The sequence below is a fragment of the Acinonyx jubatus genome, chromosome C1, assembly GCF_027475565.1.
Source record: "Acinonyx jubatus isolate Ajub_Pintada_27869175 chromosome C1, VMU_Ajub_asm_v1.0, whole genome shotgun sequence".
NCBI classification, from domain to species: Eukaryota; Metazoa; Chordata; class Mammalia; order Carnivora; family Felidae; genus Acinonyx; species Acinonyx jubatus.
In genome coordinates, this window is record NC_069381.1 from 100,394,537 (window position 1) to 100,410,669 (window position 16,133).

Below are 16,133 nucleotides of genomic sequence, written 5' to 3' on the forward strand. Positions count from 1 at the left end.
TCACTTAAGTGTCTGACTTCAGCTCAGGTTATGATCTCATGGTTGGGAGTTTGAGCCTTACATCAGGCTCTCTGCAGACAGCACAGAGCCTGCTTTAGATCCTCTGTCCCTCTCTCTCTCTCTCTCTGCCCCTCCCCTGTTCATGCTCTCTCTCTCTCTCTCAAAAATAGATAAAAACATTTTATTTTTATTAATTTTTTTTAAATGTTTACTTATTTTTGAGACACGGAGACACAGAGCACGAGCAGTGGAGGGGCAGAGAGAGAGGGAGACACAGAACCCGAAGCAGGCTCCAGGCTCTGAGCTGTCAGCCCAGAGACCGATGTGGGGCTCAAACTCACAAACCATGAGATCATGACCTGAGCCAAAGTTGGATGCTTAACCCATTGAGACACCCAAGCACCCCTAGATAAAAACATTTTTAAAAAAAGAAAGAATTTTTTTCTTTAGAATTTATAATAATTTAGTGCCCTAGAATTCCCTGGGCAATTAGTGGGCTCTAGCTTGCTTTCCTTTTCTCTTTGATTTTCTATTTCTCATGACATCCTCACTTCTTGGGTTTGAAATGAGAGGAAATTTGGGTCTAAGGCTGTTACTTTGGTATCATACGTTTTAACACGTTATTAGCTATAAAATAGTAATCAGCCTATTCTGGTTCTGCAAAATCAAACCCTCCAACTTCAAAGAGAGGGGTATTTAATGGATTTACCTAATTATGAATCAATTCTTACCTAACACTGCTGCCTGAAATTTAAAATAACATTTAAGTAGCTGTTTTGCTCCAGTATATCCTTGATCCTTAAAAGAATCTTGTGAGGCCCATATCAATGAAGAAAACTTAAGTACAGAACATTAGTTTATGGGATGACTACTCAAATCTTGGTTTTCATAATTTATCTAATTGCTTTACTTTGGCTTCATAATTACGGAGCCACAGATTTTCCAAAGCTTTGAAGAACATTAACGTGTCAATGGGTCCACCCTTCCTCCACCCATTTTGCTAAAGAAAAAAAATCCAGTGATATTTGTCTTGTCGTGTCATACAGCTAGCAAGTGGCAGACCAATCCCTTGGACTTTGATTTCTTAATTTCAAGTCTAATGCTCTTTCAGTATACCAGTTACCACGCAAAATCCACACCTATGCATTATGACAACGAATACACAAGGCTGCCAAGAAATCATCTCATCACAGAATCTCAAGTTTCTGCCTACTTCCCCACAGATACGTCCCAAGAGATGTACAGCAAAGCGCCTACCACCGAGAGATTGCACTTGGAAGACATTTAGTAAACGTCTGAATGAGTGAAGTAAATAACTGAACGAGTGAAAGGGTATATATATGCAGCGTATATTCACAGACACTGACGGGGTGGGTTGAACCGCATCCACACTCTCAGCACGACACAGTAATGGTAACAGCAGTGCTGCCGGGCGCAGGACAGGACGATGCACTTTGGCAACGTGCTGTAATTCCTTCCCAGAGCCTGCAAGATACAAGTCTACTTGGGGGATGAGGAGGAACCAGAGAGGAAGACGCACCGACACTTGACACTGAAGTGCCGCACGGCCAGAAGGAGGACGTCAAGTGGCTGCTCCGATTTAAAAATATCGCCCAATTCCTCACAAGACCTCCTCTCTGATTTCTGCGCTGGCCCCTCGGCTTGCTGTTAGGGAAAGGAGGGTGAAACAGTAATAGAAAGAATAGAAAGAGGGGACCTTGAGAAGGCGGGCAGCCTGGGAAAGACCTGCCCTGGGGTGTGAGGACTTCACGCGGGACTCCGCTTCCTCGTTGCCCGGCAACAGCTGCAGGCCAAGGTTCTACGAAGGCCCAGGGGGCAGGCGGAAGCGCGCTCCTCCCATCAGGGCGCCTGACATCATTGCACATCCTTGCAACGTCGCCACGTTCCGAGTAGGAGGGCAGTCTTAGGCGAGTCGATATTAGGAGAGAACCGTCTCGGTGCTCTCCAGAGGAAACAGGAAGAGAGAAGCAAACGGAGGGAAGGGAGACGGGAAGGATCTAGCGGGATGGGAAGCTGGCGGGAGAAAGACCGGCTTTGGTTACCTGGGGAGCGTGAGCAGCTTCGGGTCCTTTATGAAGTGCCCGGATGAAGCTCCAGCACCCACGCGCCTTCCGTATTGAGCGCATCGCCATCTTGAGAGGGGCGGAGCCGTCTTGGCTTGTGTGACGTCTGCTCAGAGAGCCAGTCCCAGCTGCCTTGCTTGCTGCGCATGCGCGCATGTATCCGGGCGTGCCGCGGTGCCGCTGCTTTCGGGACTCGGGTGTTTGCAGAGCAGGTGGGGACAGGAACGGGGTGGGGCTTGTCGTTAGTGTTTCCGCTAGAGTTTAGTCTTTGTGTAGGCTTCACGGTGGGAGAATTTCCTCCCGGGACAGTAGTAGCAGCGTTTTAGACTGGAAGAAAGCCCATAAATTGCCTTTCGGATCCTAGCCATCCAGAGGCATCTTTTAAGAAGTTTCTCTCGGAATGGGGCCTTCCCAATCCTGTTAGAGCGCAGTAAGTGGTCCTTTGAGACTTAATGTGGCCTCATTAATTCATTCCATCTACAAACGTTTGTTAAACCCTGCCATCTGCTAGGTACCGAAGGTGCAAAGACATCTGTCTTATGCGGCCTGATGGGTAGCAGGTAAATAAACGATGCACTGGTGTGTTATGAAGCAAACACTCAAGATTGCGGAAGAGGGGTAGTTGAGATTGTTGTGCCTGAGCCTGGTCCAGGGAAGGCTTCAGAAGGTGATACTGATAGAAGAAATTGTTTGTGTTTGGGTTAAATTTTGAGAATTAACACAGTGCTCCTGCTTCTGCTAATGCGCTCAAAAAGCTCCCAGATGGTAAAGAACCTATCAGTGTAAATATAACAGGAAGAGATTTGTCAGACTTCTTTTATGTGTTGTGTTTATCCATTGAACAAGTACTGACAATTACCACATTTCCATAGGGAGAGGTACGAGATGAATAAGGATGCCTGTACTCTTAAAGCAGCTGAAATCTTAACAGGTTAAAACAAAATGTGTGAATTAGAACCATCCATTATAATCTCTTAATAGTGGTACAAAGTACTGGTGGAAATTCAAGCATAATTGGAGTAATGTAGAAATAAGCAGAGAAGGAATCGGAGGGATAAAAGCAAAAAAAAAAAAAAAAATCCGAAGGAAATCAAGACTTATTCTTGTACAAATCAGTTGAAGTTTGCTTTTGTCTCTTAAATTTGAGGTGTGTGCAGTAGTTCTAAATGTAATGACTATTCAATAGGTCAGGGGCTCAGGAGAGAGGTCCAAACTGCAAAACAGATACTAGTTGAAAGTAAGGAAGTCTGAGACCACCAGGTAGTCTGTGGAATAGAAGCGGTCAGATGATGGAAATTAAAAGGACTAGTCAAAACATAATTAAAACCCCCAAAATGTGGTATTACTCAACCCCAGGAAAGACTTTGCCAGTGGAAGTGATGATTGATCATTATAAAGGTATATATTAGTGGGTCATCTGGGTGGCTCAGTCAGTTAAGTGTTCAGCTCTTGACTTCAGTACAGGTCATGATCTCGCCATTCGTGAGTTCGAGCTCCGCATTAGGCTCTTTGCTGTCAGCACGGAGTCCACTTCAGATCCTCTCTCCCCCTCTCTCTTTGTCCCTTCCTCACTCTTTCTCTCTCTCTCTCTTAAAAATAAGTAAACATTTAAAAAAAGTAAACATGCAGTTTTAGAAATGTTTTGTACTTGTATATACAGCAAAGCATTAAAATACAGTTTTTTACAGATATGATATTAATTAGATTAAATGACCCTAGGAATTAGTAAGATTGGACTTGTGACATCTTCAGCCCTCTGGATTGTGCAATAAAGCCTAGCAATAAAATGAGGGTTACAATAGAAAGCTGTCCAAGGCCTGTCCACTTTATCTCCTCAAGCAGTATTTTTAGTCTTTTATCTACAAAAACTCACGTGGCTGATAATATTTCCATGGGAGATATTTCCAAGGCATACTCCCACTGAAGAAGGTGTATGGGAACACAGTGTAACAACTTCAATACCTGTATTTTTTTAATGTTAATTTATTTTGAGAGAGAGGGCACGCAAGCAAGGGGGGGGGGGTCGTATCTGTATTTTTTAAACAAGTTATTTTCAAACTTAGAAGTAATTGCTTCCCACCACAGAGGTGACCGGTGACTCTTGAGTGTCACTCAGCCAGCCAGGTTGCCCCTTGAGCAAGGACTGTGTTTTCTGGTTCTTACATTTCCCCGTGCATCCAGTACGCTACCTTGCACAGAGAAGTCCCATCTTTTATATCTAAATTTTATTTGATAAAATATTTTATTTTGATAAAATAAAAATTTATTTGATATTTGACCAAGTATGTAACTAATTGTCAGAGGTTGGTATGTTTTTAATAGCCAGGAGGGACAGCTGATAGCGGAAAAGACACTGGATTTATTTAAAGCAAGTTAGTTTCGTCTGTTGTACTTTTTTTACGTGGCGTTCTGAAATCTTTGGCGTTGGGAAAGGATCATGAAAAAGCTCACCATTGTCTAAGCCCACTGCCTTCTGCTCTTCTAAGAAGTGCAATACATTCAGCCTATTTTAATGAGTATTTTAAATGTTAATTCTGAGTCTTCAGGAAAAGGTATGTTATTCAGCGTACCGTTTAATGAACAATTGTGTAATACACTTTTGAAATGTTTCTGTACAAAGTGATTAACATTTTAAAAGTTTGTATACTGCAGGGTTAGTTTGGTTACCTGAGAAGTTCACTTCATGGAATATTTCATTGTCCAACAGTGTTGTTTAAATGAAGCATCGCTGTATTTATTGGCAGTGTTTCACACTGCTCTCATTTGGTAAGCCGAATAACTTTAATAAAATGAGATCTAAATGTTGTACTTAAAGCTTACCTCAAATATACTTAGAATTAAAAATTTGTATAGTCCTGTGCTTATGGCATACACTGTGTGTCTGCAGCTGTCCATGCATACTATTTTGGATACTTGTTTAAAATTTGATTTCTCATCAACACTTTTATAGTACGTCCTGGTAATTTTGCTCTTTCCTTAACATTCCCTGCAAATCCCATCTTGCTTGAAACAATAGATTAAAACCAGACTGGCAGTTGGGGAACGCTTTCTATTGCAACCATGTGTGTCAGAAGAAAGGATTAGGTTTCCTTGTCCAAGAACATCAAGGGGAACCTCCACCTCTGCAGACACACCTTTATTCCTCAGTAATGGAGAGTTTATATCTAGTTAGATTTAAATGGGATAAGGAAAGAGTTTAAATCCACTTTCAGCTCTAGTAGTATAATCAGCCCTCAAGTCTCAAAGTATCCAATTTTGTCTCTCTAATTTAATTCTAAGTGTCAGGTTGGTATTAGATGCTGATCAAGGTAATGGAGAGTTGCCCTACACATTTATTCACTTAAAGAAGAATTTTGCAGACTGCAAAGACTAGATGGCATCTATGTTCAAAACTTACTTAAAGCACAATCCATTCACCTTTGGCTTTTCCTTTATATTAAATATGTTTTTCAAATATAGAGGAAGAGATTCCACAGTGAAGGTAAATCTTCCTCTTCATAATTTGGGGTACAGCCATGCTATCTTAGGCTGGACTCGTTCTGAGGATCTAAATCAAAGTGAGGCAGAGTCCGCCTTTGAATGAGATCACTTCATCAGCGTGTCATCAAAGTATGCGGGAAACCATAATAATGACGGGGAGATAATTTCTTCCCCTCCCCCCACCTTTGGCTTCATTGTCTAGTTCTAGCCCTCATTTCATAGTGATGAAAGTCGTCCAAAGATACTAAGTACTTTGACAAAAATCACACAACCGATAAGGTGCAGGATAGACAAGTGCTCTACAGTAACAGACACCACTGTAAAGCTGAAGTAGCTGAGGCAGGACTGATGCAAGGGCAAGGTTTCATCTAACGGCACATATTTGTGTCATGCTTCCAAGTCAGAGCAACTCAGCGGCTAATTTTTAAAGGGTTGATGCGCTCGTCTCTCCTCCCCTAACATTAAAAGATGCTGTTTTTCCCTAGTAGCTTTTGGGGAAGTGTACATTATACCATCTTTGTATGAGGATCATAGTCAGAAGGCCCATCTGGTCTTTGGAAAAAGAGACTTAGAGGTTTAAAGGAGGCATTACTATCCCTTTTCCCCCCCGAAGATGCCATCTAGCAAAATTAAGGGAGAGACTTAGTGATGTGAATAGCAAAACAATTTTTCTCAGAGCACCTTTTCCTTAAAATTAAGGGCCAAGGCCATAGCTTTTTCCAGATTCAGCTTCTTAAGGACTTAGCTACTCCACCACAATGAAAACATTTGGGAGTGGGAGAAGGTGGGAGGGGTGGAGAGAGTCAAAGCTAGGAAGTGAATGATTTGCATGTCTCAGTCTTCAGACAAATGACTCCATTGCTTGTAGAGTCCTTAGCGTGGGATCCCAGGAATAGGATATGGGGCTGGTGCAGACCTGGGGATTCCTGTTCATATTTAATAGTTTATCTCTATACTTTTTTTGTAAATGGCTGTTTCTTTTTTTTTTTTTTTAATGAAATTTATTGTCAGATTGGCTTCCATACAACACCCAGTGCTCATCCCAACAGGTATCCTCCTCAATGCCCATCACCCACTTTCCCCTCCCTCCCACCCCCCATCAACCCTCAGTTTATTCTCAGTTTTTAAGAGTCTCTTATGGTTTGGCTCCCTCCCTCAAAAGCATTGAAACTTTTTTCAAATGCTTTCTAAAGTATTTTGAAGATGTTTTCATTTCAGCCTAAATGGCTGTTTCAACATCAGAGTACCAGTCTTCAAAGAAGAGACTTGCCCCCTTGACTATGGATCCAGAATGGGGCCAATAATTTTCTGGAAATGTAAAAGACAACTTTCAATATTCTCTATCTCCATTGTTCACCCTCAGTCTTAGGAGAAGATGTTCCGTGGAAGAAATGGAGCTTAGAAATTAGCAAATTAAAGTTTTAAAAGAGCATTTTACTTTGTTGTCTCCCTTTGCATGCCATAGCTGCTCCAAATGGTATGGCCCCGAAGACAAGATCTTTATGTTGTCTGCACACTTGTTCTGTTTTTATTTTTTTTTAATTAAAAAAAATTTTTTTTTTTATTTTTGAGACAGAGACAGAGCATGAGCAGGGGAGGGGCAGAGAGAGAGGGAGATACAGAATCCGAAGCAGGCTCCGGGCTCCAGGCTCCGAGCTGTCAGCACAGAGCCCGATGCGGTGCTCGAACTCACAGACTGAGATCATGACCCAAGCTGAAGTTGGACGTTCAACCGACTGAGCCACCCAGGCGCCCCTGTATTTTTAAATCACTCCCAGCTACTTCATAATGGGCTCCCCACTTTGGAATTTATGTTTTACAAAAAGAAGTAGGTCTGGACAAAGCTTCCTGGAGTGTCTTTCAGATAGGCTCCTTTCTATTTTGTCTATGTAATCAAACTCCATTGATCCCTTCGCATACTCTATCTCCGTGGTGTAATGCTAGGAGCTATTAAAGTGAGACACAATACTTAGATTTTGATCTTTCTAAAAACAACGTGAAAAGATCTCTCTGAAACAAGGGACGTGTTAACCTCACTGTCTCAGTCAAATCCCATCTTAACCAGTTAGAGTCTGTTGGACTTTTCCGAAACCCAGTGATGGTTGGAGTCAGCTGTGATTGTCTTCACTTTTTGTCTTTAATAAGTAGAAGTGAGCATGATCTTGGAGAAATTCTGGATGCTAGCCCCATTACTGATCTCAGTGAACCGTTTAGCGTTCATGTGCCTCTTTTTTCATATCTATAAAATGAATAAAGGGCTAGGGCTACAAAGAAAATGAAAATGCTAATTCAAAAAGATATGCACCCCTATGTTTATTGCAACATTAATTACAATAGCGAAGATATGGAGGCAACCTAAGTGTCCCTTGATGGGTGAATGGATAAAGAAGATGTCACACACACACACACACACACACACACACACAGGAATATTATGCAGCCATAAAAAGGATGAGACCGTGCCATCTGAGACAACATGGGTGGGTATTATGCTAAGTGAAATAAGTCAGACTGAGAAAAGACAAACATCATGTGATCTCCCCCATGTGGAATCTTAAAAAACAAATGAATAAACACAAAGCAGAATCACACCTATAAATACAGAGTAAAACTGATGGTTACCAGAGGGGAAAAGGGTAGAAGGATGGGCAAAATGGGTGAAGGGGAGTGGGAGATACAGGCTTCCAGCTGTAGCATAAATAAATCAAGGAAATAAAAGGCACAACATAGGGAATACAGTCAATGATATTATAATAATGTAGCATGGTAATAGATGGTAGCTACACTGGTGAGCATAGAGAAGTTAAGCATAGTATAGAGAAGTTGAATCACTATGTTGTATACCTGAAACTAATATAACGTGTGTCAAGTGTATTAAAAAATGGGGGGAGCTAGATGACATACATTGTAACTCTTGTGATTTTAGGAACTAGTTTCTGTTTTGTCCCAAATTAGATTCATTTAGAGGTACAGAAATAGGTATTACAGTCAGGATCCACATTTCAGAGCACATCCCCTGACCACGTGCCCATGGCAGATACTGACATATAGATATTGAGAATGGGCTGCAAAATTTTCCCAAGACAGCTCCAGGCAGCTACTCTCAACCAAATAAAATGGGCCCTATTCCTTCTGTCTTGGAAGGGTTAGGTTTGTGAAAGACAGGGAATATGCAACTTTTCTCACCCAACTGTGAGCAGGAAATGGCTTTCCACATATCTTCCAAAGTGTAAGTAAGAAGAATATCTTAACCCATTTTCATTCACTCTAGCTACGTTAGGGCAACCCACTGGGTTCCCAACTGTATTGCTTTCGTTATTTGTCAGAAACACAGTCATTATTTTGTAATTGGCAATCAGTGACTTATGTAACAGCTGCTAACCCAAGAGTTCTAGTAGAGGGTTATCAAGCAGGTGCTGTGATTTTAGGAGAGGAAGGTAGCCAGTGTCCACCCACAGCTAGGCAGGTGTGGGGAATGAGGTGTGGGGGGTGGGGCAGCCCTGCCTCTCTCTACACATCCTCTGATCTGATCTTTTGCTTCCTCCCATTTGCTGAACCTCAGGATGAAGTAACATGATTTATCTGGTCCATAAATGTCAGTTCTCCTCCCCACCCCCCACCACCACTTCCCATTTCCCAGAAGCACAGAACAGCTGCAAAATAGGAACAGTGGATCTTGAAAGTCCAAATGGAAATATTCAGTACAGAGCCACTATCCATTTACAAAGCTAGAAATATAACTCTGAAACAATGGTAAAAATCTAAAGCGTATTAGGTTAACTTTCTAACCAGGCATTACATTTGAAGGCAAGACCATGTTTTCACCTCTGACATAGCAGGGTACTTGGGACATCAGAGGAGGGCTCAATAAATATTGGCAGATTGATTAAATGAGCAAATGAGCACATGTGAGGAGGAAGAGGGAGGTGTGCAGTGGGATATTTTAAAGATAGTGCAGGGAATTGGAGGGAAAATTTTTAAGTCTAAAATAAGCCCTGGAAGCATTTTTAAAATCTCTGATATATGCCCGCTTTCTTGTGGTTTGCTCTTTCCACTAAAAAGCAGAATGCATAAAATACTCTGATTAGTTGAGGGTTATTACTTAGGTTCCAACTAATGTTTTATATATAAATCTAAATTACTGCTTTTCCTCCATTCTGCTTCTCTTTCTGTTTGGTCAAATCCCTGTGGGAGGGAGCACCATTCCTGTGGCGGGTAAAATAATTTCTATGGAAATTATTCAAAGTGCAATTTCTGTAAACACTATTGTGAAGATATGATTTATTTCTGGATTCAGTTCTTGTGTTTGCATCATCTCCCTGTTTATCATCAAGCTCTCTGTTTGCCAGCATCTCTTCTTAAGGATCTGTCCATACCAGTTTTGCATCTAAGAAGAGCAACTTCCATCAGCAGGCTTGAAGCACTGGGAAGCAAGAGAGAAGAGCTTGTGTTCCAGTAGGCAGTGGGTGTCCTGAGAAGAACACTGGGTTTTATACCCAGTTCTGACTCTGCCACAACTAGCAAAGTGGCGTTGGAAAGTAGCCTCTCAGCCTGCTTTTTACCTTGAAAAAATGGGAGTGGTTGAACCAGCTGATTCTCAAGGGTCCTTCCAGCCCTTAACTGTATAAGCTTATGATCATGCAGGTGTCTCATTTTTTAACCAAGGATCTCCTGGTACTTGGGCAGATAGGATGAAATATACTCCCATTTGGACAGACGATCCAGCTGGGACTCAATGATCCTTTACCTATTACACTGTTCATGTGTGGAAGGCCCAGAAACTGTCTTGGGTAATCTGGTGTTGGAGGAATTGAGCCAAACTGTGACTAACTTGAAGAGCATACTGTCAGTGAGGAAATCACTAGATAGTAAATTCAAAGGAAAGGTGAAATGAAGAGTCTTTAATATCACATGCATCTCCGAGGTGGGGGCCAGTTTGGCAGCTAGTGCCTGGGCAGAGACCTTGGAGGTAGAGGAGATGGGAAACCAGCTACCGTAAAATTTGTTAGTCAAAGGTGCCGTTAACTTCGTTCACAGTATTTACTCACCCAGAAATCATTTACCGCATGCTAACTGCATGCCCATAAAACTAAAGGACTAAAAAGGCAATCTTGAGTCATCATAGTGATACCTCTTATAGTTATCACATCTATCACCTTCTTTTCCTGGCTGTAGTTTACTAGTTCCCACTCTGAAAACTTAGAGAAACTGGGAAACCGGCATTCTTTCCCGACTCCCACCTTCCCATCCTGCCTTCCTTCTTTTCTGTACTTGCTGACCACCTACTATTAACCTGGGACTGTCTAAAGTACTGGGATCCACAGAGGATAAAGGCTGGATCCCACCTTGGGGAAGCTGAGTACTGCAGGGAAGATTTCTTGTCAACTTGTTAAAATACATTAGGATAGGGGCACCTGGGTGGCTCAGTTGGTTAAGCGTCCGACTTCAGCTCAGGTCATGATCTCGCGGTCCGTGAGTTCGAGCCCTGCTTCGGGCTCTGGGCTGATGGCTCAGAGCCTGGAGCCTGCTTCTGATTCTGTGTCTCCCTCTCTCTCTGCCCCTCCCCCGTTCATGCTCTGTCTCTCTCTGTCTCAAAAATAAATAAACGTTAAAAAAAATTAAAAAAAAATACAGCAGGATAGGAGCCATTCTTGAGCGTGGACATGGTAATGTGAACTCAAGTTGCCCATTAAAAAAATATTCGCAACTAGATAACTCAATATGAGTCCACAGGGTCTCTGGCAGAACAAGGATGCGCTTCTTAGGGCCTGTCTCCAGGTCAACACACACCACTCCCACACCAGCCTTCGCTACGCTTGGCGATCACATCGTCACTATCACTTATCACCTGCATGCTTTGGGCACAGGAGTTCACTCAAAATAGGACTGTGGTTTCTCCTCGAAGAATAACATCCCTTCAGAACCTGTGTTATCCTTTTTATTCTAGAATTGCTTGGGAATCAAGGAGGGAAGGAAAAAGAAGGGGTCTCCAGCTCTGACCTTTATGATGATTGGAAGATCCCACTCCAATCCTGGTGCCACGCCTTTCATTACAATAACAAGGTCTCGTTTCCTAGAACACTCAGTTTAGCTCTCATAGATTCTTAAACCTTTCCAGTTGTCTGACATTTAATACCATGAGGCAGTGGGGTGCGGTGGGGAGACATATAACATATAAACACCAGACTCTTGAGGGCTTGACATTCTGTTATTTACACATAAGCAAATACCTATGGGGGTCTATCACAACCCAGGCACCAGGCCAGGTGCTAAGTACACAAAACTGAATAAGATACTCTGTGCGCTTTTCCACATCACAATTTAATGAGGGAAGCTGCAAACAGCAAAAGAATTCCAGGGAAAACATCTTTGTATCAAGAAGGCCTTTTGCTTTCCCTCGAATCACGCTTCAAGGGCAATGCTGGCTCTATTACTTGCTACTTGTACGACCCCGGACAGGCTTCCTAAGGGCCTGGGGCCCAGTTTCCTCATCCTGAGATGAAAGCAGGGGATAACAAGTTCCCCGAGTTCCCTTACAGCTCTGAGGAGAGGACTGAGCAGCTCTTGAAGGAGGTACTGGATGGGATTTTGAATTGGAAAGAGGACCGGGGTGCCCTTAGGAGAGATAACTGCATGAAGGAAGCATGGCCATAGACATGAATAAGGCATACCAAAAGGTGAAATTAAAGCAAATAAGGTATTAATACCTCTGCCTGCTTTCTCCCTTGAACCTTCCGGTCTATTCGTAATTAGCAGCCGGAGCAACACATTAAACTATATGTCAGATTACAGCCACCCTTCTGCTCAAAACCTCCAGTGGCTTTACATGTCATTTGGGAAAAATCCCAAGTCTTTACCAAGACCTATAAGGCCCAAATGATCTGCATTCTCCCAACCTCCCTTTCTGGCCTCTTTCCTCACTACCACCCCCCCTTACCTTGCTCTGCCTGGACACACCGGTCTCCTCACAAGTCCTCAACCCTTATTACCATCTAACATATTCTACTTAATTTATTTGCCCCTCCTCTAGAACATAAGCATCATAGGAGCAGAGAATTTCATTTTATTCTGTACCTCTCAAGCCTAGAATGTGGATGGCTAGTAACGCACTTGTTGAATGAGTTTCCCCAGTTTACAGGTAAGGAAACTAAGATCCAAAGAAGGAAAGTGAGTGAGGTCCATCTGCCCCTTAGAGGGAGAGTGTGGACTGGTAACAAGGACCCCCTTGTAGACAGAAAGATGGGCTTCAGCTCTGCCTACATCCTACTGCCCAGAAATATGGCAGAAGGCACTGGGCAGATGAGATGACATTAAGAATCTTGACATGGGGAGATGATCCTTCTGATTATTGACTTAACTTCTGACATCCCTTCCTTTGGTCTCTTCAACTCGATTAGATTTACTTGTTTACTCCTTTATGAATTCACTTAACCAACATTCACTGTATATACTGATATGGTCCCTTTTAGCAAAGGAAAACGGAGGATATGAAAGGGGAACATTTACATCTTTATGTCATTTTTTAAAAAAGCAGTGGGATTAAGTGTGTCTGTTATATTTTACTTTAATTTGAGGATTCCCAGTGGTTTTTTTTTTTAATTTTAAAAATAGAAACAAATATTTTCTGAGCATTACTCTGAACCAGGCATTATGGCAGACACTAGAGATAAAAGCAAATTCCTGAACTCCACACACTTAGAGCTTAATAGGGGTGACAAGCAAACAGAGGGTTGCTCCACTGAAAGCCAGTGCCACCAGAGAGGAGTGAGGGCTCTGGTGGAGGCCCAGAGTGGGTATCTGACCCTGCCTGGAAGATGGTATTAGTGAGGAGGGGACTGTGAGTAGAGAATCCCAAAACTAACATCTCAGTAGAGTGGTTTGATCATTACCAAGGTTTGGGCCCTTTGGGCTTGCCTGTCCCTGGCCACTGGTGTTTTGCTAAACGGAGCCAGTTGTTCTGTGGATGCCTTTCCCCCCAGGCCAGTGTCTGCCCCCGGTCCCTTCACTCACTGCATCCCACGCCTTGGTATGACACAGCATTTCAGACGTTTCCCAGGAATCTATTGGGAGCCAGTATCCTGCGCAGCTCACGAGGAGTCAAGGCCATGATGAGATAAGGGAGGGGCTAATGATGAACACGGACGAAGCCCAGGGGTGAATATGCAAGCTTTCTTCTGCTTTCCCCCAGAGAGGATGCTTGCACACCGCTTCCTATAATTCAAACAGTATGTTTCTCCTTAACATCCCATGAAGATGCGGTGGCTATCTATTGTCAAGCCACACGAGACATGTTCTTCTCCCACGATGGGGTTAGCACCCTTCCTGATGCTCCCATATTCCACAGGGTCTGTCATCCCCTGTCCCATCTCCTGTCTGTGTTCTCCATGGACGCTCAGATCCTTCTAGAGCAGCAACTAGTCCTGCTTGAGGTTGCATGGGACATGCCCTGCACACAGAATGTGCTTAATAAATCATTGCTTCATTGAATTGAATGGTATCATACAACGTAGGCGCTACTTTGGGCAAAGTTTGAGATATCTGAAGTCAAACTCTCGTTTCGGAAGGCTGGAAAATGGTTTTCAATTTTAATGGATTATTTCTAAGGAAAAAACAAAAAACTGTTCTGGCAGTTCTCAAATAAATACTGGCCAATGACATTTCAGCCTGATTTGACAGGCTGAGCAGGGATACAGGTTGAGTACATAACAAAAACCATACTTGAGCTGCCCTCATACTTGTGGTTGTGTATGAGGAAGAGCACAGGATATAGGAGGGAAAAATGCTTTGAAAACTCTAAAGTCGGCTGCAGATGTTAGTTTTGCTCTCACAGAACTGTAGCAGAGACTGCCCATGCGCTCAGTCCCTTGCAGACTGAAGCAGACATCAGTGTTTGGATGGGACTCGGATGGTAGGAGGAGTGGTTACTCGCACAGAGAATTCGGCTGTTCTGGGCTTAGCCAGGGCGCAGGTGGCTTTCCGTTGCTGGAGTTGGTAAGGGATGGTGAGGGAAGTACTTGGGCCTTGCTTTCACTCAATTGGTGATGCAGGTTGCCGGAAATCTTTGAACAATACCACTGTTTGGGCACCTATCTTAGGAAGTCAACTCTTGATTAATTTTTTAAATTCAAATCAAACAAGCGACGGTGACACATCCTGGTGCCATTTCATACCATTCCTGACTCCTCAAGTGGCTGACGCCAGTTGTCTTCTCTGGCAGGGATTGCTAGCCCTGGCTTTGCAACGGTCCAAGGAGCTGCAGTTCTCCAGGGGAATTGCGAAATACTTCTAAATATTCTGAAAATGAAGTCAAATATTCATTTCATTTTAATTTACAGATGCCATACTTTTAGAAGATGTCCTTACTGTGGAATGAGATGGCCAACCGTCATATGTATGCTGCAACTCAGAGATACAGCTGTGAATTCTCAGAATACGGTACTGATGGCCCTGTCGTCCAATGCATCCAATGTCTGATTTTCATCTTGGCCAGCTGTGAGCGTTAACCAAGACTTTTCTCTCTGTGTGCCTGTAAAAATTTTGTAGGTCCAGGATGGTTGGATATTATTTCATAAAGCCTTAGTCTAGTGAGTTCTAATAATTCTTGACCTTTCCCACAGAAATACTGCTCGAGTATTCCCCAACAGCAAAGTAACTAAGCATCCACCTTTTCCAACTGTAATGCAGTTTTGGTATGAGAAAAGTACGCCTGGTCTCCGGGATTTAGAAGGTAAACATGGAACAATTAGAATGCGAGTGCCATGGTTGGGGAGGCGGATGTTCTGCACATCTGCATCCAGAGTGCCTCACTTCAAATTTCTTGCCCTTTTCGCTTAAGTGTTTCTTGGTATGTTGCCTGGGAAGTTAGATATGTTATTATAACACAGTGAGGAATTATGTAAGACGAAGCCCAACTTGCTTTTCTTTTTCCTTCCAGTTCTACTATGCCTTAGACAAAACTCAACCATTCTCTTCCATGATGTAGAATGGCTACTGAAAAGGAAGAAGAAAAGAAAGCTTTCAGAGGACAGTGGTAAACAAATGCATTATGATTTACTTAACAGGGAACTGTAAGTTTTTTATGTCCAAGAACATCGAACTTGCTTTTTTAAAATACTTTCTAAAAATTTTCTTTTCTTTTGTTTCTTTTTTCCCCCCCAGAAGAGCTATAGAGGTGAGTTGTATATTTTTTCTTCTGCTCTTTTTTTTTAATTGAAATATAATTAACATACAGTGTTATGTTAGTTTCAGGTGTACAATATAATGATGCAACACTTCTATACATTTCTCAGTGCTTATCATGATACTCTTAATCCCCTTTACCTACTTCACCCACCCCCCTACCCACCTTCCCTATGGCAACCACCAGTTTGTTCTCTGTTTTCAAGAGTCTGTTTTTTGTCTGTCTCTTTTTTTTCTTTATTCCTTTGTTTTGTTTCTTAGATCCCATATATGTGTGAAATCATATGGTATTTTTCTTTCTCTGACTTATTTCACTTAGCATTATACCTTCTACATCCATCCATGTTATAGCAGATGGCAAGATTTCATTCTTTTTTATAGCTGAGTGTA

At 42.5% G+C, this 16,133-nt stretch overlaps 1 protein-coding gene and 1 long non-coding RNA gene across 3 annotated transcripts in view; one reads left to right on the top strand and one right to left on the bottom strand.

The window, feature by feature from the left end:
- Positions 1–2,198, bottom strand: part of WARS2 (tryptophanyl tRNA synthetase 2, mitochondrial) — a 95,099-nt gene extending 92,901 nt beyond the window's left edge. The window contains exon 1 of one of the 2 annotated variants that reach the window (XM_027058264.2): positions 2,064–2,168. In XM_027058264.2, the coding sequence (XP_026914065.2) occupies positions 2,064–2,153 (90 nt within the window). In that variant the 5' untranslated portion in view covers positions 2,154–2,168. Of the gene's footprint in view, positions 1–2,063 lie in introns of both variants that reach the window. The other variant, XM_015076185.3, reaches the window with a different exon arrangement.
- On the top strand, positions 1,415–15,734 carry LOC113599169 (uncharacterized). The gene is made up of 3 exons (XR_003419879.2): positions 1,415–2,514; positions 14,900–15,056; positions 15,499–15,734. It is a non-coding gene; the product is annotated as an uncharacterized LOC113599169 (long non-coding RNA).
- Positions 15,735–16,133: the final 399 nt, after the last annotated feature.